This window comes from Onychomys torridus, chromosome 7 (genome assembly GCF_903995425.1).
Source record: "Onychomys torridus chromosome 7, mOncTor1.1, whole genome shotgun sequence".
Lineage (NCBI taxonomy): Eukaryota > Metazoa > Chordata > Mammalia > Rodentia > Cricetidae > Onychomys > Onychomys torridus.
Window position 1 is genome coordinate 101,655,740 of NC_050449.1, and position 20,473 is coordinate 101,676,212.

The 20,473-nt window shown below is 50.6% G+C and overlaps 1 protein-coding gene across 2 annotated transcripts; it reads right to left on the reverse strand.

The window, feature by feature from the left end:
- Positions 1 to 91: 91 nt before the first annotated feature.
- Positions 92 to 18,006, reverse strand: P4htm (prolyl 4-hydroxylase, transmembrane). 2 transcript variants are annotated; one of them, XR_004945420.1, is made up of 10 exons: positions 17,538 to 18,006; positions 17,233 to 17,314; positions 5,479 to 5,669; positions 4,613 to 4,709; positions 3,675 to 3,773; positions 3,435 to 3,597; positions 1,889 to 2,074; positions 1,220 to 1,310; positions 923 to 1,046; positions 97 to 526 (listed from the first exon to the last, which is right to left on the reverse strand). XR_004945420.1 is itself a non-coding variant. In XM_036192576.1 (9 exons), exons 1-9 carry the CDS (start codon positions 17,889 to 17,891, stop codon positions 306 to 308), a joined length of 1,509 nt encoding a protein of 502 aa, XP_036048469.1. In that variant the 5' UTR covers positions 17,892 to 17,979; the 3' UTR covers positions 92 to 305. The 2 variants fall into 2 exon arrangements, 1 of the variants encoding a protein (XP_036048469.1); XM_036192576.1 differs by lacking the exon at positions 3,675 to 3,773 and having other exon boundaries at positions 92 to 526; positions 17,538 to 17,979.
- Positions 18,007 to 20,473: the final 2,467 nt, after the last annotated feature.

Genomic DNA, 20,473 nt, shown 5'->3' on the forward strand with positions numbered 1-20,473 from the left:
CCAGCCCGGGAGCCGCCCCGCCCCCCCGTGCGGCTGGCAGGGAGAGCGGCCGGCCTCCCCTCCCCCGTGCGGGCGCTCAGCTGGCCTGCCCCCGGCTCGAAGCCCTGTGGTTTTATTTGATGGAGCAGCGTGGAAGGCTGTACACCAATAAATAACGTGAATGTAGGAACTGCGCCTTTCATCGCGGCTGCAGACAGGGAGGGGCAGGGCAAGAGATCGGCAGAACTGTAGCCTGCAGTAGAGCAGAGGACCTGCAGCGGCTTTGACGCTGGGCCGCGGGGGCCTCGCCTCCGGTCCTCCTGGTGTCAGAGCTCCACGCGGGCATCACTGTAGGCCCTGTCCAAGGCCCACTCGGGCTGCGAGTCGGCACCACCTTCCCGCGCCAGACGAGCCATCTCCTGCTGGAACAAAGCTTGCCGTGCCCGGCTAGGGTCCACATTGATCCAGTTGTTGGCGATCCACTTGGTGCCGCGGGTGACCAGGCAGCCCCCGTGCAATGAGTAGTCGTCCACTTCACCCACCCAACCTAGGGGAAGAAGGTGGCGTGAACAAAGGAACTAGCTGGAGCGAACCCTAGGTTGGACCTGCCTGCGCTGTGCAAACACCTAATCCCCATGGAAAAGAGCTAGGCATCCCACCCACTAAGGCATGGTCAACACACTGGCCCTCGGAAACTAGCTTCCCTGTTGCCGAGCCTGTCCATAGCTCTTCCCAGCCTGGGTTGTTGAGAGAACTTTCCCTAGCCCCAGAAAGCAGAAAGGCTGATGCATGAGGGAGACAGGCTGACTGCTGCTGCTGTGGCCTATCAAAATCACTAGTTATGGCGGAAGCCTATTTGAAGGCCAGACAGAAACAGCCTCCGGGGTGTCGAAAGGAAGAGAGTTCCCTCAGAGAAGCCCATGACCTGGCCATGAGCCCTCACCTTGCCCATCTGGCAGGTAGTTGTACCAAAAGACTGCAGTTCCTTGCTGGGGCTTGACACGAAGATTCCCCTTGTCACAGTGCCTTCGAGTGTCGCGGAGATCAACATCATCCTGAATTAGACTCTGTGGGCAACAAGGTGATGACGATTTTGGACTGCCTGCCATTATATGATCAGGCAGCCAAAGCTGGCTAGAGGGAAAACAGACCAGGGCCCTCATCCCAGGTCTGGAAGGGTGTGTATACATTTGCCCAAGGCCCTACCAACCCACAAAAGTAACAGCCCATTGGCCCTTACCATTTCATCATAGGTCCTGTTGTCTGCTACAGGAAAGACAGTCTCGCCCCCACCGGTGACATTGTTCAAATAAAACAGCACTGTCATGTAGCTGTAAGGCAGAGGGGGCGCTGCTAAGCGGATCCCCAACCGTGGATACTCCCACTTGTGGGCAGGATAAAATGCCCAGGTTAACAGGGGCCACAGGGTCAGGCTAGGATAGCCAAGACATCTCTAGCCCTTTACCTCATAGACCCATTCTTCTTGTGTGGCCAAGATCACAGGTGTACTTAGGTAAGTTATGTGACCTTGACCAAAGACCTAGCTGGGAAAGGTAAGCTTGTAGAAGCAGGAATAACATGCAGTCTCCTTGCAACTAGAAGGACTGAGCCAGAATGGCCATATGGAACCCTAACTTTGTGCAGGCACAGGGGTAACCTGGAGGTGTGAGGCTGCGGTCCCCAGCGGTGCAGTCAAGATCAATGTTTATGGGGACATTTGAATAGACACAATGGCCAGTGGCCACCACTTTCCTGCTGCTCCATAAACAGTGAAGGAGACACTTAGGGGAAGTGAGGGCATGGCTGACCAGGATGGCCCAGGATATTCTTGGCCCCATACCAAACTATTCCTGTGCCCTCAAGGTACCAGTCTGGGAATTGAAACCAACCCCCTGGGGGAGGTACTTGCCGACAGGAGGTCTCGAAGGGTACAGACTCATTGGCTACCAGCTTGGTATGGGAGCAGATGGTCTCAGGGTACACAGGTCCGCTGTCCACATGAGCATGGTAGTGGCCTCCCTCACCGTATCGTACAACCTGCAGTGGTTCACTGAGCTCCACAATCTCCGGGGAGAGACGAGTGAGGCGCAGCACCCTGGTAGGCAGCAGGCATTCAGTAAGATGGTCAGCCTGAGGAGCCGACCAAGGTGGATCCTGGGCTAGCCACAAACTTCACCCTATTCTCCTCCCCTGGAGATCCCATAAGCTGCTTTAGACTTGACTTCTAAGAACAGGAAGACTGAGCTAGGAATGTAGTTTAATTGCCTAATCTGTACAAGGCCTTAGGTTCAATGCCAGCACCAAACAAACTGGATGTAGTGTGTGCCTGTAACCCCAGTATTCGAGAGGTGTAAACAGGAAGATCAGAAGTTCAAGGTTATCCTTGGCTAGATAGATGGTTTGAGGTGAGTCTGGGATACATGAGACACTACACACACACACACACACACACACACACACACACACACACAGAGAGAGAGAGAGAGAGAGAGAGAGAGAGAGAGAGAGGGAACACAAAGGGTCTGTGGTGGCAGCGATGAGCTCTTTACATTCCAGGCTGCCAGACATAGAGATATTCAATTAATAGGGAAAATAGGGTGACTGTTAAGTCAGAATCTCAACTCTTTGCTCTAGAAAAAGGTTGTTCATTCAAAACCTCTGTTTTTATTTATTCTTTTTGTTTTCTTTGTTATGTTTAAGATGCGGTCTGATGCAGCCCGGGGTTGGGCTGGAACTCTGTAGCCTAGAACAATCTTAAACACCTGATGTTTCTGCCTTCCCCTGCCAAATTCTGGAATTGTAGATATTCACAGCAATATTTGGCTTTATGCAGCTCTGTGACCAAACTTTACTGTTTATGTTCTTGGCAAGCACTTGGCCAACCATCTTAGCTCCATCTTTCTGGGCTTTTTGAGACAGTCTCAACTTCAAGTCCAGGCCTTGCCTTCAGACTGTAGCACCTCAGGTGTGAGGTGCCAGCCCCGCTTATGAAGCCTGTCTGTTCAAGGAGGGGGCCTTCCCTGAGCAGAAAGTTTTCCTGATTAACAGAAAGTAATTTGTTTGTTTGTTTGTTTTTTGAGACAGGGTTTCTCTGTGTAGCTTTGTGCCTTTCCTGGATCTCACTCTGTAGCCCAGGCTGGCCTGGAACTCACAGAGATCCACCTGGCTCTGCCTCCCGAGTGCTGGGATTAAAGGTGTGTGCTGCCACCGCCGCCACCACCACCGCCGCCTGTCGAAAATGAATATTTGATGTATTTCTAATACCAGTTGTTAGCCCTCAAAGGAGGGCAAATGTATCTTCGTTAGACAACTGTTTTTCAGTGGGTCAAATTCTAACAAATTGTTCTAACAATTGGAATTTAATCCTAATTTACTTCATCAGTTCCATTCCTTTGGTTCTGGCAAAGGACTTGTGTGGAGACCCTGCCCCAGGAAGAAGGATCCCAGATGCTCACCTCTGGCGGACAGCACGCATGACATGGTGAGCACCCTCACCCTGGTGGAGCCACGTGTGGTGGCTGTTCCTCACCAGCTCATTGGATTCTGCCTTATGGCTCCTCATGTACTTGTGGAAGTCTCGAAGGTCCATGTTGGCGAACTCCTGCAGACTCAGCATTCCTGCGCAGGGTTAGCTCGTTAGTGCCTGCCAGGCCATGTGGAGCAGGCACAGCGGCAGGCAGCACCTCCCTACCTACCCCAAAGGTAGCAGCAGCCCCTGGCCTCAGGCACTGGGCATGCGCACTTGTCCCCACCTGGACTCGGTCAGATGAACCTGGTTTCTGTCACATCGGGCCCTGAGGGAAGACCCAGAGAAGTTTGTTTTCTGTTTAAGCCTTGATTTGGTCCCGAAAAGGAAGAAGCCCAACCCCTATTAGAGAACCGCATAGGGTCTCCATAATACACTTGAGCCATATGGCCAGGATGGCCCCAGGCTCTGCAGCCTGCCCAGTAGGAGTGTGAGGATGCTCCAACCTATCGAGGTCGAGGAGAGAGAACAGCCTGAGCTGAGTATCCTCCAGGACCTTCCACACTGTAGTGTGAAAGCAGGATTAGTTCCCAGAGGTTCCCTCAAGCCCCATCCTGGGTGGAACCCTGTTGGCCAGTCCTGCCTGCTACAATACCAGTTACCCTAGCAAAGAAAACCCAACCCACCCACCAGATGAGAACAGACTCCTCTGTTCCTGCCCAACCCACTAAGCAGGGGTACCTCATCCAGGGTTCTGGAAGAGTTGGTGGCTTTACTGTTATTCTGACAACCTAAGGGTTGTCCATCCTTTGTCCCAGATTCCACTAAAGGTGAGGGGGTGAGCCTGACATCATATTCAGGAGAATAGCAGCCCTCCAGCCACATGATCCAACTAATTCTTCACTCAGGGTTTGCTAGATGTTGCTGATACAGCCAAAAAAATCTCCAGGAGACTGTCATGTAGACTGCCACCAAGGAGAATGAGGTGCTCTGTCCACCTGCTTCCTAGGGGTTACAGCAAAGCTGGGCCCTCCCTCCCTCTGTCCACTTTAAAAGCAGGGTGTGGAAGCTGCCTGTAGGCAAGGGAAGGGCCCAAGCCTTCCGGGGCATGCTCCCGGGAGGAGGACACAGCTCACAAGCACAGAACCGTGGAGGGTGTGAGCTCACCATCACCATCAGGGTCTGCCTTGATTGCAGAGTACATCTCCTGAATGTTCTCTGGAGTCATCCAGCGTCCATTTCCTAGGCGAGTCTGGGCTAGGACCTAAAGCACAGGAAGGCCCTTCAGTTCCCTACTTTCTATGGTAGGGTTTCTCCGACTAGTCATGGATCACCAAAACAGATGAGTCTTATTATAGAGCTAAAGGCTTCAATGATGGGGCATGGGTGAGGACACAGGATCACACAAGGTCTCTGTGCAGGGGTGAGGGTGAGTGGGAGTCCTACCACATCTCTGAAGGAAGCCAGAAAGAAGGCACACATGCCGGAGGGCTAATTCCTGGGCCTGCTGTTGAGTAGTTGGGGGCAGAATGACAGCAGACCTGTGCCATCCTCAGATACTCCAGGGGAGGTCAGGGGAGGGCAAAGGCCTGGTCATGAAGACGCCGGGACCTAACTACAAGGACCCTCAGGCAAAGCAGGTTCAGTGTAAGAAGTGGACCATACCCTGTCAAGCTCTTCTCTCAGAAGTCCTTGGGGGAAGGAATGGGGGAGAGAAATGCAAGCTGATGGTCACCTCAGAACTTCTATTCCGCCGTCATCTTTAGACATGGTAGGGAGGAACCCAGCCCACAGAAGATACACTGCTAAAGAAACTAGTGATAAATGCCTCCCCACAAAGGGATGTTCTTGCCCTCTTGGGTCTCTGGGACAGTAAGGGACTCTCAGAGGAGAAGGGAGGAGAGACCCTGGGGCCTGGGCATGCCCAAGCAAGCCTGGGGTAGCATTTGACTGCAGAGGCCAGCATTAACCTATATAGCGGCACGGTAATTCTGGGTATTCTCTCCTGTACATATCAGACCCGGGTTCCTAACCTCTCGGAGCTGCAGGCGACCGTCATGGTTCTGATCCAACAGCTGGAAGAGGTCCATTTGGCTGAGCTGCATGGTGCTCATTGCCTCCTCGTACTCTTCAGTGGGCAGGATCTGGCTTCGCTGTAAGCCCTTCATCTGGGCCAGGTGGATGATGAGCCGACATTCCTCATCACTCAGGAAGCCCGGGATTTCTGCCAGAAGAGGGGGTAAGTGATGCCAATGACTGAGGTGAAGTAATAGGCACTAAGTATTCTCCCACCCACAAGATTCTTGGGTATTTTCTGTCCCTTGGCGGCCATCAGAGCTGGAGCACTTTGCATATCCATTTACATCCATCCTGGACTTTTGCTGGTGGTTTTTTTTTTTTTTTTTTTTTTTGAGAACATGTTCTTAATGTGTAAAACTCGCTCTGTAGACCAGGCTGGCCTCAAACTCATTGAGATCTGCTTGCCTCTGCCTCCTGGGTGCTGGGATTAAGGGTGTGCGCACCTGGCAAGACTATATCTTAAGGTTGAGTTGCCCTGAAAGGTTTTTACTAGTGTTTGGGATCAGGGAGTCTCCTGTCCTGTCTCATTGGTAACAGCACACATTTTCAAGGTGTGGCGGGGGCTCATGGGAGTGAGCTGGGGCTAAGATAGACAACTGATCTACCTCAGCATGAAACCAAAAGCCACAGGGTGAACTGAATGGCAGAGGGTTGACCTCTTTTTTGTTTTTGTTTTTTTTTGTTTTTTTTAACATAAATTTACTGAGGCTAGGGATGTCTCAAATGGTAGCATGGCTACTGATCTCTCAAGTCCTTTGGTCTTCTGGTGGCTGATGTGACCACAACAGAAGTAGTGGTGTATGTAGGTCAAGGCCCTGCTATCTCCATGCAGCAACCACAGTGCCAGATGCCCACATCCATTTCTTTCTCTTGGTTGTGCCACAGAAGGAGCAAGTATTCTTGGGTGCCGGCTGACTTCAATTTTACCAGTTTTGTCTGGAGTGGTATCATGGCAGAGCCCATATTCACCAAAAGTTTCGTTCTTCTCAACACACTTAGCCACGATCCTGACGTCTGCACTGGAGCCCAGGCAGCTTTTGCCTTGTTCTTGCTATTGTTTCAGACAGGGTCTGAGTCCAGGATGACCTCAAACTTGCTACGTAGCCAAGGATGTCCTTGAACTCCTGATCCCTCTGTCTTGACCTCCTAAGTGCTAGGATTACAGGTGTGTGTCACCATACTGAACCTGGCTTCTTCCTGGGTGTATGTGTACAAGGGGAAGGTGGTGTTTTGAGACACGGTTATACTATACGGCCCTAGCTGGCTTGGCATGGAGACCAGGCTGGCCTTAAACTCACAGAGATCCTCCTGCCTCTGTCTCCCGAGTGCTGGGACTAAAGGTGTGCGCCACCACACCTGGCTGTATTTATATTTTAAAGGTCAGAGAGCTAGTGCTTGGTTCTTATTTTCAGTTCCCTTTCAGCATTGTTGAAATCCAATACTCTAGGGCAGTGGTTCTCAACCTTCCTAACGCTGTGGTCCTTTAGTACCGTTCCTCATGTTGTGGTGACCCCCAGCCTAAAGTTATTTCCCTTTCTTCTTTATAACTGTAACTTTGCTACTGTTATGAATAATAATACAAAAATCGGATGTTTCTAATGGCTGTTAAGGGGCCATGACCTACAGGTTGAGAACCACTGCTTTAGGCAGACCCAAAGGCCTTCCCCTTGTTCTCCTGCCCAAGTGGCTGCTGTCTGCATGCCAGAGGCTGAGTTACCCAGGACTGGGAAGTGAGTGGGACTCACATAGCATGCTCCAGTCCTCCATGCCTGCAGGAAAGACTGTTGACCCGAGACTTTGCTCTGTGGTGACATGTCCACATACCGGCCACAGCTGGCAGGTGCCCTGAAAGAGCTAGACCCTGAGCCTCAAATGTGGACAGCCCATCGCATAGCACAGGTGCTTCCAGGGCACAAGCCTGGCCTGCGGCCGCCACACGTTTTTTTTAAAGCAAAGAATTCCTTGAGAGACAGGAAGCCAGCAGAGAAAAGAACTGTACCGCCTCCTGCAGGGAAGCTAGCCATTTCTCCCAGTCATACTTCTAACATGACAAAGCAGTCATAGCCAAGGAGGGAACTGGTCTGACAGCAAGGATGGGAGCCATTTTTACCAGTGACCACAGCTGATCACACTCTGCCAACGGTGCTCTAAGCATCCCTTACAGCTCTTGAATCTCTCCACTCATATCGGAAGCCAGGCCCTGACACCTCTCCAATACTTGAAGAACCCAAGCACTTTGCCAGGGCCCCCCAGATATTATACCCAGAACCAGATTGGCAATCAGAGTCAGCTTTCAAGGGTAGGTATTGGGACCCCAGATGTTGTAACATTGAAGACAGAACAGGACAAAGACCCCCTTCTAAGCTGCGGGACCCCAGAAAGGACGTGGGCAGACACTGGGAGACAGTACTGCTGAACAGTGGGATGGGCCCAATTGCTTATCAGTTATCACCTGTTGGTTGCTAAAGACAGAGAACTTAAATGAAGGGCCTGAAGTAGAAACCACAGGCCCAGATTTCTCTACTAGGTACAAGGAATATGCAAGCCAAGCCCAGTGAAGCTAATTCTAGCCCACCACCACCCTTGTTGATGAAGTACTGGATTGGATCCCCAGCACCACATAAAACTGGGTGTGGGGCTGGAGAGATGGCTCAGAGGTTAAGAGCACCGACTGTTCTTCCAGAGGTCCTGAGTTCAATTCCCAGCAACCACATGGTGGCTCACAACCATCTGTAATGAGATCTGGCTCCCTCTTCTGTATACATAATAAATAAATAAATCTTAAAAAAAAAAAAAAAAAAAAAACTGGGTGTGGAGGTACACACCTACAATCCTTGAGAGGAGGAGGATTTGAAGTTCAAGGTCACTTTCTGCAAGATAGCAAGTTCAAGGCCAGCCTGAGCTACATGATACCCTGTCTTAGACAAAACAAAACAGAACAAGAAAACAGCTAAGTCAATATGTTGGGTCCTAATTAGGTAGGTGCAGGCGTCTGGGAGCTTTGCAAATACCATCAGAACTTTCTGGGTGGGCACAGCCCTTAAAAGCCTTTAACTTCAGCCAGGCAGTGATGATATATGCCTTTAATCTCATCACTTGGGAGGCAGAGGCAGGCGGATCTCTGTGAGTTCTAGGCCAGCCTGGTCTACAAAGTGAGTTCCAAGATAGCCAGAGCTACACAGAGAGACCCTGTCTCAAAAAATCAAAACAACAACAGAAAGCTCTTAACCTCAGCTCATTAAGACCAGGACAAAGGGAACTGATGAGAGAGGGGCTCTGGTGTCTGTTGACACTGGTGGTGGTGTACAGTGACATGGCACCTGGGGCCCAATACAGTGCATGACCATCCCCCAAGCCATGGACTGCTCCATGCACACAGGGCACCCAGAGATGTATCTGACCTACTTGCTGGCCCATGACATAGTAGCCAAGGCCATTCAGTAGCAGATTCCCAGTTGCCCCAGCTTGCCTAAGGGATGTCACTCACCCTGTGAGTCTTCCTCTGCTCCCTCTTTGTCCCCCTGTGTCATGACAAGAAGGGCAGAGTGTGCCAGGTGCAGAGAGTGGGTAAATGTGGTGCCCTCAGTCAGGGCCGCTCTGGAAGGCTGGCTCTTCATTAATCCTTTGATCACTGATCAGTATTAGGTGCTGGTGCTGATGTGGGGAAGGGAGGAAATGAAAGTTGGTTTTTTTGTTGGTGTTCCTAGCAGAGGGAAGTAAGTAGTACCCCGGGAGAGATGGCATAGGTCAGAAGTCACTGATGCTGAGCCTGTGGGATTTGTGGGTTTTTTTTTTGTTGTTGTTGTTAATTTTTATTTTATTTGCATTAGCGTTTGCCTGTGTGTGTTAATGTGTGAGGGTGTCAGAAGCCCTGGAACTGGAGTTACTGTGAGCCGCCATGTGGGTGATAGGAATTGAACCCAGGTCTTCTAGAAGAGCAGCCAGGGCTCTTAACCGCTGAGCCACCTCTCCAGCCCCAGGCTTGTGTTCTTGGTCGGTAACCACAAACTATCAAAGTATCTTGACTGTCAAGATAGGTCAAGAGGCAGGCCATGTCAAAATGGAGACCCAGGACTCCTTTCCAGTGGAAACTCGGAAGCTCTGCCTGCCCAAGGGATGCTGGGGAGAGATGAAGCCAAAAGGTCACAAAGCTGATTGTTCTACCCCAGCCTAACTTTGCCTCTGAACAGCATTTCCTCAGCTCCCTCTAGGCAGAGAAAGCCCCTCCCAGAGCCGGAGCCTCTGGATTGTCAGTAGCATCAAGAATGGATTCTTTCAGAACTGAAAGGCAAGGATGCTGTATGCTGTGCCAGCTCCTGCCCTGGCCAGAGGCTGAAGTGTCCAGAGGGTTTTCAGGAGGGGTGGGGAGAAGGGGCAGAAGTGCTGCGTGCTCCATCTGGGTTGGAGGTGAAGAGCCAGAGTGCAGGGCCCTCCTCCTGTAGCCCTCTCTGGATGGCGATGACTAAGAAGCTGGTGGGGGAGGTGCACTGGAAGGTTGGAAAGAAGCCTGGGTTAGGAGGAGGCAGGAGATGAGGGGGGCAGGGCTGAGGGATGAGATATGGCTCAAGCAGAATGCTAGGCTGCAGAGCTGTTGCTAGGTGACCAGAGTGTTGTTGCCCAGCAACCACAGAGTATTCCTTGCTACAAGGCAGTGATAGGAGCAGGAGAGGCTCCACTTGATTACCCTGTTTCTCCCACACCACAGGGTCGTTACCATGGTACAGCCAGTGGCAGGCCTTGCAAGCCAGCTGTATGCCCATCATAGCCTGCTGTGGCTTTTCTTGACCAATTATCTTGCGTAGAGACTTCATTGGGGGCTACAACCTGTATCACAGAAGTGGGCAAGGGAAAGAGTACCCTGTGTGCATTCTGGCACATGTCTCCACTGTACTCAATGCCACGGTCAAACTACACCTTTCAAATCAGTCCTGAAGGGATCAAGAAAACTAGACTCAGGTTGGGGAGGAGACCCCTACAGCAGGCAGCTGCCTCAAAAAAAAGGCACAAAGGTGGGCAGCAGGACCTGGTCCTCACAGGTGCCCTTCCCCCACCTCCTGCAGCATGGCAGCTGTAGGGTCTGGGACTTGTAGGCTCATCCTAGGGGTCCTGGACATGTTGTGTATCAGTGGCTTTGGAGAGTTCTGAGTGTGTGGCACACTTTACACATGCAGGGGCAGGGGCAGGGAGTATAAGGGTGGATGTGTATGAATATGGAAGTCAGGGGACAGAGGACAGATTCAGGCTTTGCCCTTGCCTTCTGTCTTATTCGAGACAGGCCTCTTTTTGAGTTGTTCACCATTGCATACACAATAGGCTAGGGCTCCTGCAGGCTTCCAGAATCCTCCTGTTTCCACCACTTACCTTGTCATAGGAATACTGGAATTACAGATGTGTCCTATTGTGCCCAGCTGTTCCGTGGGTTCTGTGATTTTTGTGAGTTACCTCTCCAGTCCCCTCTTTACATCTAATACACATGTATGTGACCCATGACACATGTAAGAGGGATACCCAGATTCTATGCCAATTAGAATAAAAATATAAATTTCTTTACCATCATGCTAGAACATCAATAGAAACAAACAATAATAACAAGCCAGGAGTGGTGGTGGATGCCAGCCAAGCAAGCTCTTGAAATATCAAAGCAGGAGGATCAGGAGTTCAAAGTCATCCTTGGCTGCATAGGGAGTTCCTGGGCTTCATGAAATCCTCAGGAAACAAAAATTCTGTTAGGGGAATGGTATCCCTAGGAGCCTGATTCCAAGGGCAGAGCATCAGATAGGGAGATCTTAGTTAGCTAAGTAGGGGGATATGTGGGACACTAGAGACCAACCTAGCTGGTCACTTAGTTCCATGATCCATTCCACAGTAAAGGGCAGACTGGTACAACGTATAGCCTCTGGCAGAGGACACTGAGATTTGGACTCAAGACTAGAGTTGTTGAATGTGGGCTCTTGGCCCTCACCAGAGTTGTTAACAATGTGACACTGCTTCACCTAGATGGCACGTGAGTTAGTGTGCACGCTCCTTTCAGGACCTTATACAGGAACTGTTAGCTGGAAGGTGGGGGGCGGGCACCTGTTGGTAACTACAGTTTCTGCGGAAGCCATCAAACTGCAGCTAGCTCTCCTCCTGTAGTGCCATCACCAGTGCCAAGAATAGGGGCTAGAAAGTCCGCCAAGTATGGGGCAGGCACTCAAGAGAGTAAGATAGCAAATCGTCAAATTTGAAAAGAATGTTATGATTTGATGCGCACGAGGTGTCTGCAGAGGCTAAAGAAGGTGTCAGATCCCACGGCACTGAACCATTGAGGTTGTGAGCTGCACTGAACCCAGGTCCTCTGGAAGAGCAGCAAGTGGTCTTAACCATCTCGCCAGCTCCAAAGATTATGAATCTGAGGGTAGAGTGGGTTACAGAGTAAGATGCGGTCTCCAAAGGAAGATAACTGGAGCTGGGGAGATGGCTCAGGTGGTGATCCCCTTGCCATGTAAGCTTGAGGAACTGAGTTACATTTGTTTGGTTATTTATTTGCTTGCTTGGAGACAGTAAGACTCTGTCCGGAACAGCTCAGGCTGGCCTGGAACTCACAGAGATCTACCTGCCTTTGCCCCCAAAGGGCTGGAGTTAAAGGCATGTAAACCATGCACAGTGTAGAGGACCTGAGTTCAGATCTCCAGCACCCAAGTTAAAGGGTAGGCAAGGATGACCCTAGGTGCCCACTGGCCAGCCAGTGTAGTTTCGTGAGTGAGTTACAGGCTTAGTGGGTAAAGTGTGAGCACTTGCCACAAAAGCCTGATGGTCTAAGTTCAATCCCTGGAAAGGTGGAAGGAGAGAACTGACTCTTGAAAGTTGCCTTCCCACCATTCACATTCACGCACCACATACAATAATAGCAAATAAAAATTGATATGTAGTGTTGACCTCTGCGCGCGTGTGTGCGCACGCGCGTGCGCGCACACACACACACACACACACACACACACACACACACACACACACACACGCCAGATATGGTAGGTTATACCTGAAAGCCTGGCTTTTGGAAGGGAAAAGCAAGAGGATTATCACGAGTTCATAATGACTTCTGGAGAAGCCTGAGCTACAGTGTGAGAGTCTATGTTTAAAAAAAAAATTCTACCCTCCTCCCCCAAAAAAGTCAAACATGTTGTACACAGCTGTGCTTCTCCAGCACTTGAGATGCAGACTGGAGGGTCACCAGTCACAGGCCAGCTAGGGCCACACAGTAAGACCCTGTCTCAAGAAGTAGAGAGGGAGGGGCAGGCAGACAGTACAGAGTTGTAGGAAAGCAATATCCCCAAGGAGGTGATGATGACTCAGAATAGTTCATTCTCAGCAGGACGTGGTGGCGCACGCCTTCAACCCCAGAATCTGGAGGCAGAGGCAGGTAGATCTCTGTGAGTTCAAAGCCAGCCTGGTCTACAGAGTGAGCTCCAAGACAGCCAGGACTCACTCCCCTGTCTCAAAGCAACATCAAAGGTCCGGTTGACTTCTCAACAGGGCAGCTGACCTCCAGTGTTCTAGACGTTTTGGGAACACTGACTCCAGTAATAGAGAAGTCTGTCCAATGCTTAGACTTGGGCCCCTTGTCATCTCGGTCTCAGTTGCCAAGTGTCTCTAGGAACAAAGACAGGAGAAGGAGGAGGCTGCTCCCTACAGAGAGAGACAGGACATGAACTGTTACTCCTGAACTTGGGAGGAAGAGGCAGGAGGGATCCTGAGTTTGGGGTCAATCCGGGTCACATAGCAAGTTCTAAGCTCATGCCTGGGCTACAGATCAGGAGTAGACACAAAATAAAAGCAGGGTGAAGAGAGAGACTGGAGGTTGTGTGGACGCTTCTCTCTACTGAGTTCTCCTCCCAAGGAGATGGAGGCACCTCCTCCCAGTTCACATCTGTTGGGCATCTGGTCTTCACAGGTAGGCTAAGAGCAGCGGGAGAGGGGAGAGCTCACAGCAGCCCATTCTTCTCAGCTCTGCCCCCCTCTTAAGGGTGACAGTGTCAGGGAACTGCAGAAGACAGCACACTGCTCCTTCCCGGGATGAGGTATTCTTTGGATCATCCAATACCATAGCATTCTGGAACTGCTTTAGACCACTCTCCCTGTGACTTCCCTTTTTCAAAACTAGATTTCTTTTTCTTTTGAAACAGTGTCTTTTTTTTTTTTTTTTTCTTTTGAGACAGGGTTTCTCTGTGTAGTCTAGGCTGGCATTAAACTCAGAGATCCACCTGCTTCTGCCTCCCAGTGCTGGGGTTAAAGGCGTGCAACACCATCACCTGGCATCGAAACAGGGTCTTATGTAGCCCAGTGCGATGCTTTGTATTACAGTGACTCCCATGGGTTCATGGTTGATTACTTGGTCCCAACTCATAGAACTGTTTGGAAAGGAATAAGGTATGGCCTCGTTGGAGGAAGTGTGTCACTGGGGATGGGCTTTGAGGCTTCAAAAGCCCATGCCAGATCCCAGTTAGCTCTCTGTCTTGAGCTTGTGGGTCAGTTGTAATCTCCAGTTACTGCTCTATTGCCATGCCTGCCTGCCCGCCTGTTGCCACAATCCTCACTGCGATGGTCATGGACTCACAATCTGAAACTCTAAGTCCCAATAAGCTCTTCTTGCTATATGTTACCTTGGTCATGGTGTCTCATCACAGTAAAAGAAAAGTAGGGGCTGGAGAGATGGCTCAGAGGTTAAGAGCACTGACTGCTCTTCCAGAGGTCCTGAGTTCAATTCCCAGCAACTACATGGTGGCTCACAACCATCTGTAATGAGATCTGGTGCCCTCTTCTGGTCATACATGCTGTATACATAATAAGTAAATAAATCTTTAAAAAAAGAAAGAAAGAAAGAAAAGTAACTAAGACACCAAGCCTTGAACTACTGATCTTCTTGCATCCACCTCCCAAGAGCTAAGATTAGCACTCCCAGCTGTAAGTGGACTTCTTACACAATCCCTTAACTCTTTCTCCTTACCCCTCTCCACTCATCAGGGCTTTTGCAGTAAAACACGAGCTACCTGCCACCAACCAACCAGCAAGCAAGTGTCTGGGGGAAATGAGGACTCAAACAGGAAGTTTGTGTTATACCTGCCTGAGCCTCCCACTCCCAACCCTCACCACAGCCTTATGTAGCTCAGGCTGGCCTCAAGCTTACTAAGGTTGACCTTGACTTCCTGACCCTCTTTCCTCTGCCTTCAGAGTGCTGGGATGACAGGCCTGCATCACCACCCCTAGTTGTGTTTGGTGCTGGGAACTGAACCCAGGTCTTCATGTAAGATAGACAGGCAAGTGTGCTACCAGTTGGGTCACATCCCTACCTCCACCCCCATGCTTTCTTTTCTTTCTTTCTTTCTTTCTTTCTTTCTTTCTTTCTTTCTTTCTTTCTTTCTTTCTTTCTGTTTTGTTTTTCGAGACAGGGTTTCTCTGTGTAGCTTTCTGTCTTTCCTGGATCTCACTCTGTAGCCCAGGCTGGCCTCAAACTCACAGAGATCAGCCTGGCTCTGCCTCCCGAGTGCTGGAATCAAAGGCGTGCGCTACCACTGCCCGGCCCCGTGCTTTCTTAAAGCTTGATTTCTTAAAAAAAAAATAATTTTTATGTTTTTCGAGACAGGGTTTCTCTGTGTAGCCCTGGCTGTCCTGGAACTCTCTGTAGACCAGGCTGGCCTCGAACTCAAAGGTCCACCTGCCTGTCTCCCCCAGTGCTGGGGTTAAAGGAACCCACACAGCTTCCAGTGTCTCCCTTTTTGTCCTGGTGTTGTTTGCTTGCTGATATCTGCTCCTGGTATGTAGGCAAGGCATGGACTCAGAATCCTCCTGCCTCTTCCTCCCAAGTTCAGGAGTTACAGAGTATAGCACATTGCCAAGTCTCTTAACTACATCTGCAGAAACTGGGACCTGTTTTGATGGCCTCACCAGAACCCTTTACGGCCCTCACATCTCTTCTGTTTCTTGTAGTTTGCTCTTGGGGACTTCAAATCTGGGTCTGTAATTATTCTTCTTTATAGGACAAGCTGCAAATTAAGAGGACTCTAGCCTATGGTTCATTTACGCTAACATACACTTGAATTAGATACATGCAGGCTGGGTGCCTGACAACAGGAAACCCAACATAACGGGTCTGTTTACAGGCCTGGCGCTCCCTTCCATGAGAGCTAACAGGCTGGCTCTTATCTGCCCTGTGTCCCTGCTCAACTATTTCTCCGAGAGGCTCACTTGTTTCTCTGCTAAGAGTTTCAGCCCTGGGTGAAATTCTGCCTCTGCCACAGTTACCACCTCACATCGTTGTTTACCCCCTCCCTCCACATTCAAATGTCAGTTTCAGAAAAAGCTTTTCTCATACCTGCATTAGGACCTTACACAGGTCTCACTGTTATCCAACAGTAACACTGATAATAACAGTTCACAACTGTGTACAGTCCTTCTCACAACTGCATACACGGGACATAGTTATTTATAGCTCCTATCCATAACATCAGGCAGTCTCAGCTCTAGGACATTGGCATGCACTCGGCTTTGCCCAGGCCTCTTCTTTGAAGATAAGATTTTATTTATTTATTTATTATTTATTTATTTGTGTGTGTGTGTGTGTGTGTGTGTGTGTGTGTGTGTGTGTGTGTGTGTATGTGTGTGTGAAGTCAGAGGACAGTTTGTAGGAGTGCGTTCCTCCTTTTCACCATGTGGGTCCCAGGGTTTGAATTTAGGCTGTCAGGTTTGGTGACAAGCACCTTTATCTGCTGAGCCATCATCTCCCCAGCCCAGAGACATTTTTTGACTGTTTTTGTTTTGGTTTTTTGAGACAGGGTTTCTCTGTGTAGCCTTGGCTGTCCTGGAACTTACTCTGTAGACCAGACTAGCCTTGAACTCGGAGATCCACCTGCCTTTCCCTCCTGGGTGCTGGCATTAAAGGTATGTGACACCACTGCCCAGCTAGAGCTGCACAAATTTAGCCTTGGTAAGGTACATGAGTATGGTGACCTCATCTTGTTTACAGTGGTAGTCTTTGGAGGACTTTGGGGTCTTCACAGAGCCATCGTTTTGTATTAGAATTAAATGAAATAACATTCAAAGCCTATCATTTAATAAGAACTCAGAAAGCAGGAGCTGTGTGTGATATAGCTAAATAGGGTCACCCTGAAGGGCTCTGTTCATGAAAGGTGAAAGACAAGAATCCTAAGACTCTCAAATACTAGAAGCAAGAAGCTGGGCTTCTGACTTGGGGGGAAAGGGGGGTGGATTGAGGGTATCAGTTTATTCGAATTTAGACAGCCTGATTCTCATCAGACCACAGGATCAGCTGTAGGAATGACTGCCCCCTCCCCCAGAGGCCCCCAGGTCAGCTGGCACCTGGTTATCAGTCTCCCTGCTCCGATTCTGGCATGTGACAGATTAGTAGCACTGACCATCCAAAGATAATGTCAATAAACTGTTTGGACACTTGTCCCAGGGTCATACTACCCAGCCATGACGGAAGAATCTGCTGAGGGGAGCATGGTGCTTGCTGGGAGGGGAGTGTGGAAAGGGCACCTCTGTCCTGTCATGGAGAAGGGAGCTCTACCTTAGTAATCCTGTGGATGCGAAAGCGCTTGTACAAAGAAGCCATGTTCAAAATGTTCAAAATAGAAAACACGTGGTCAAAAGAAGCCTCAAGGTGGACACTGCAGCCCCTGGCCCTTTCCAGAAGTGTCCTGCGGACTTACCAAAGAGCAATGGCTTGAGGCTGAGGGTTCGGATGAAGTGATCCCTGCCTGCGACCAGCTGGACTTTCCGCTCATACCCCACCTAAAGGAGAAGTACACAGAGGGCAGCTGATGTGCCAGGCCGCACTGCTCAAGAAAAGTACCGTGTCAAGGGCGCGTCAGTGGGAAAGTAAGTAGGCGTGCGCGTGACCCGCACACAGGGATGCGTGGAGCAGCGTGGGGGCCCCAGAGCTGAGCCACGGTCGGTCCGGCTTGGCTAGGCAGTATCTGGAGCGCGGGGCAGCGCAGGAAGAAGATGTTCTTACCTTGATGCCCTCCAGCCGGGCCAGGGGACCCAAGGTTGGCACTGACTGGGGGCTCTGCTCGTGGCGCTGGAGCCCGGAGTCTGTGCTCTCACCCCCGTTGCTGTAGTGCACGAAGAGCAGCAGCGCCAGTACGTTGCCCAGGTACAGGTGCACGAACACCATCAGCACCAAGAAGTAGGCGCGGGAACAGATGCCCCGTGGCTTGCACAGTGGCCGCACCGGTGCCTCTTCGCCATCGCCTGGTCGGGTCGCTGGCACGGAAGGGCGATGCTCCGGCGGCAGCGGCCACTGCGGATTTGAGGCCTCCCCGGCCGTCTCAGCCTCAGGCCGCTGCACGGTTGCCGCCGCCGCCATGGCGCCCAGGTCGCGCGCGCGCCCAGGGGAGGGGCCGCGGGGTGCTCGCGCTGCGCAGTCGCCGGGACCAGGACGGCGGAGTCATCGCGCTCCGCGGTCACTGGAAGACCCAGCTTCGGGATGCTGCGCCTGCACGTGGCGGCGCTCGGTCCACGCTGAGATCCTGGGACCTCGCTGGCACCGAGGTTGTCGCTTCCCGAGCTGCATACTCCTCATCGCCGAAGGCCACCCCACAGGTGTGGAGGCACACCAAGGGGTGCACCGACAGCACAGATCCCATTGCTATTAGTAGTTTTTTGGTTCCCAGGCGAAGGCGCCCCTTTCCCACCTTCCAGAAAAGTAGAGCGGGCATTTTCTCGCTCCCGGGAGAGCGGAGGCGGTGAGTGACAGAAGGGGAGGTCGCGCTTTATGAGTTAATGTGCTGCTGAGGTGATGACCGCGCACCTGATGATTAGGTTATAGAGCATGAGTTCGTTTTTATTTAAAAAATTTTAGGTGTATGTGAGTGGCTGCATATGTGTACGTGCACTCCATGCGTGCCCGTTTGTGGAGGACAGAAGGGGCATTGGAGCTGGGTTTACAGGCCATGAGTTTGTGGGTCGCCATGTGAGTGCTGGGAACCGAACTTGTGCTTTACGTGCTCTTAACCAAACAGCTTCCGGGTCTTCTTTCTTTTTTCTCTTTCTTCTTCCTCCTCCTTCTTTTCTTCTTCTTCCTTCTTTTTTTAGCCAAAACAAGACAGGGTCTCACATAGCTCAGGCTGGCACATCAAACTCGAAAGCAGTTGAGGATGACCTGATTCCCTTGCCTCCACCTCTCAATTGCTGGAGTTACCAGGCATGCATCACCAGATCCCTGCAGTTCTCACGACCTTCTTGTAGATATTCTTGAAGGCCCTTCTGGGGTCAGACTGGACCACCAAGGAAGTCCTGCAGGTCATGCCATAGGAAGCTGCCCAATGGGCGGCACTGCAGGGATGTTGAAATCCAGACTAGGGCTGTCAGCTTCCTGGAGGACTCCTGCAATCAGTAAGGTTGGGCTCCCCCACCCCACCCCTAGTAGCCCTCAGAATAAGCAGGTGCTCGATTTGTGGGAACACTCTTGCCTCAAATCTATTGGGTGGGAAGAGGGAGGAAGAAAGGACTTTTCCCTAATCGGGACACCGGGGCTTCAGAAGACACGAAACTCAGATTGTAAGAGCAAGTAGCGGCTGAGTACCAAGGCATTTCTGAACTCCTGCTTTTCTTTTCTTTTTTGTTTTTGTTCCGCCTGCCTCTGCCTCCCGGCTAAAAGATTTATTTATTTACTATGGATACAGAAGAGGGTGCCAGATCTCTACAGATGGTTGTGAGCCACCATGTGGGTGCTGGGAATTGAACTCAGGATCTCTGGAAGAACAGCCAGTGCTCTTAACCGCTGAGCCATCTCTCCAGCCCCTTCTTCTTCTTTTTTTTTTTTTTTTTTTTTTATGCTGAGGATTGAACCCAGGGCCTTGTGCTTGCTAGGCAAGCGATCTACCACTGAGCTAAATCCCCAATCCGGAACTCCTGCTTTTCTAAGGGTGGGTTACTCTCCGGAGATGTACACACACCCTAGGTCAGCTGACGCGTGCGCACACACACACACACACACACACACACACACACACACACACACACTCCTGGGTTACCCTTGGAAGATGTACATGCCATAGGGCAGCTGACACCTCCCACTCCCAGTGCAAAAAAGAACTATACTATTAAGGCTGCAATTTCTAGACCCAGACAGGACATGTCTGTTATAGAATATTATTTTAAGGTGTGTTACTTTTATGTTGCATTTGTTTAACTCTGTGAAGCTGTGATACTTTTTGCATGTCTAAAATACCTGATGGTCTAATAAAGAACTGAATGGCCAATAGCAAGGCAGGAAAAGGATAGGCAGGGTTGGCAGGCAGAGAGAATATACAGAAGCAGAAATCTGGTAGAAGGGAGAGCTCAGGGAGCCAGAGAAGGAGGAGGACTCCAGGGGCTACATCCAGCTACACAGCAAGCCACGGAGTAAGAGTAAGATTTACAGAAATAAGGGAAAAGCCCAGAGGCAAAAGGTAGACAGGATAATTTAAGTTAAGGAAAGCTGGCTAGAAACTAAGCCAAGCTAAGGCCAGGCATTATAAGTAACAATAAGCCTCCATGTGTAATTTATTTGGGAGCTGGGTGGCAGGCCCCCCAAAAGAGCCAAAAAACAATCAACAACAGGTCACTTCCTTCCAACATTCTACAATGGCAGGCTTCATCAGTGCCCTAAATGCCAGAGCTTATTAACTAGTCTAGTCAACCTCAGACTACTTCGTTAATCTTCCTAGCTTACAAGAGGAGATTCTGGGCTTTTCTGGGTCAGAAGGGAACAGAGAGCAATGAGAAAGATGATTAGCTGAAGGATGTTGGTGTTGAGATACTACAGGATGTATGACTTCTTTGGCAGCAAGGGATCAGCCCTTGATGGACCCAACTCTAAACTGCCTTGCAGGAGCCCTTTTATTAACTGTCGCACAAAGCGACTTTGAACACGGGTGGCGATGGCTGAGGTGGCGCACACCTTTA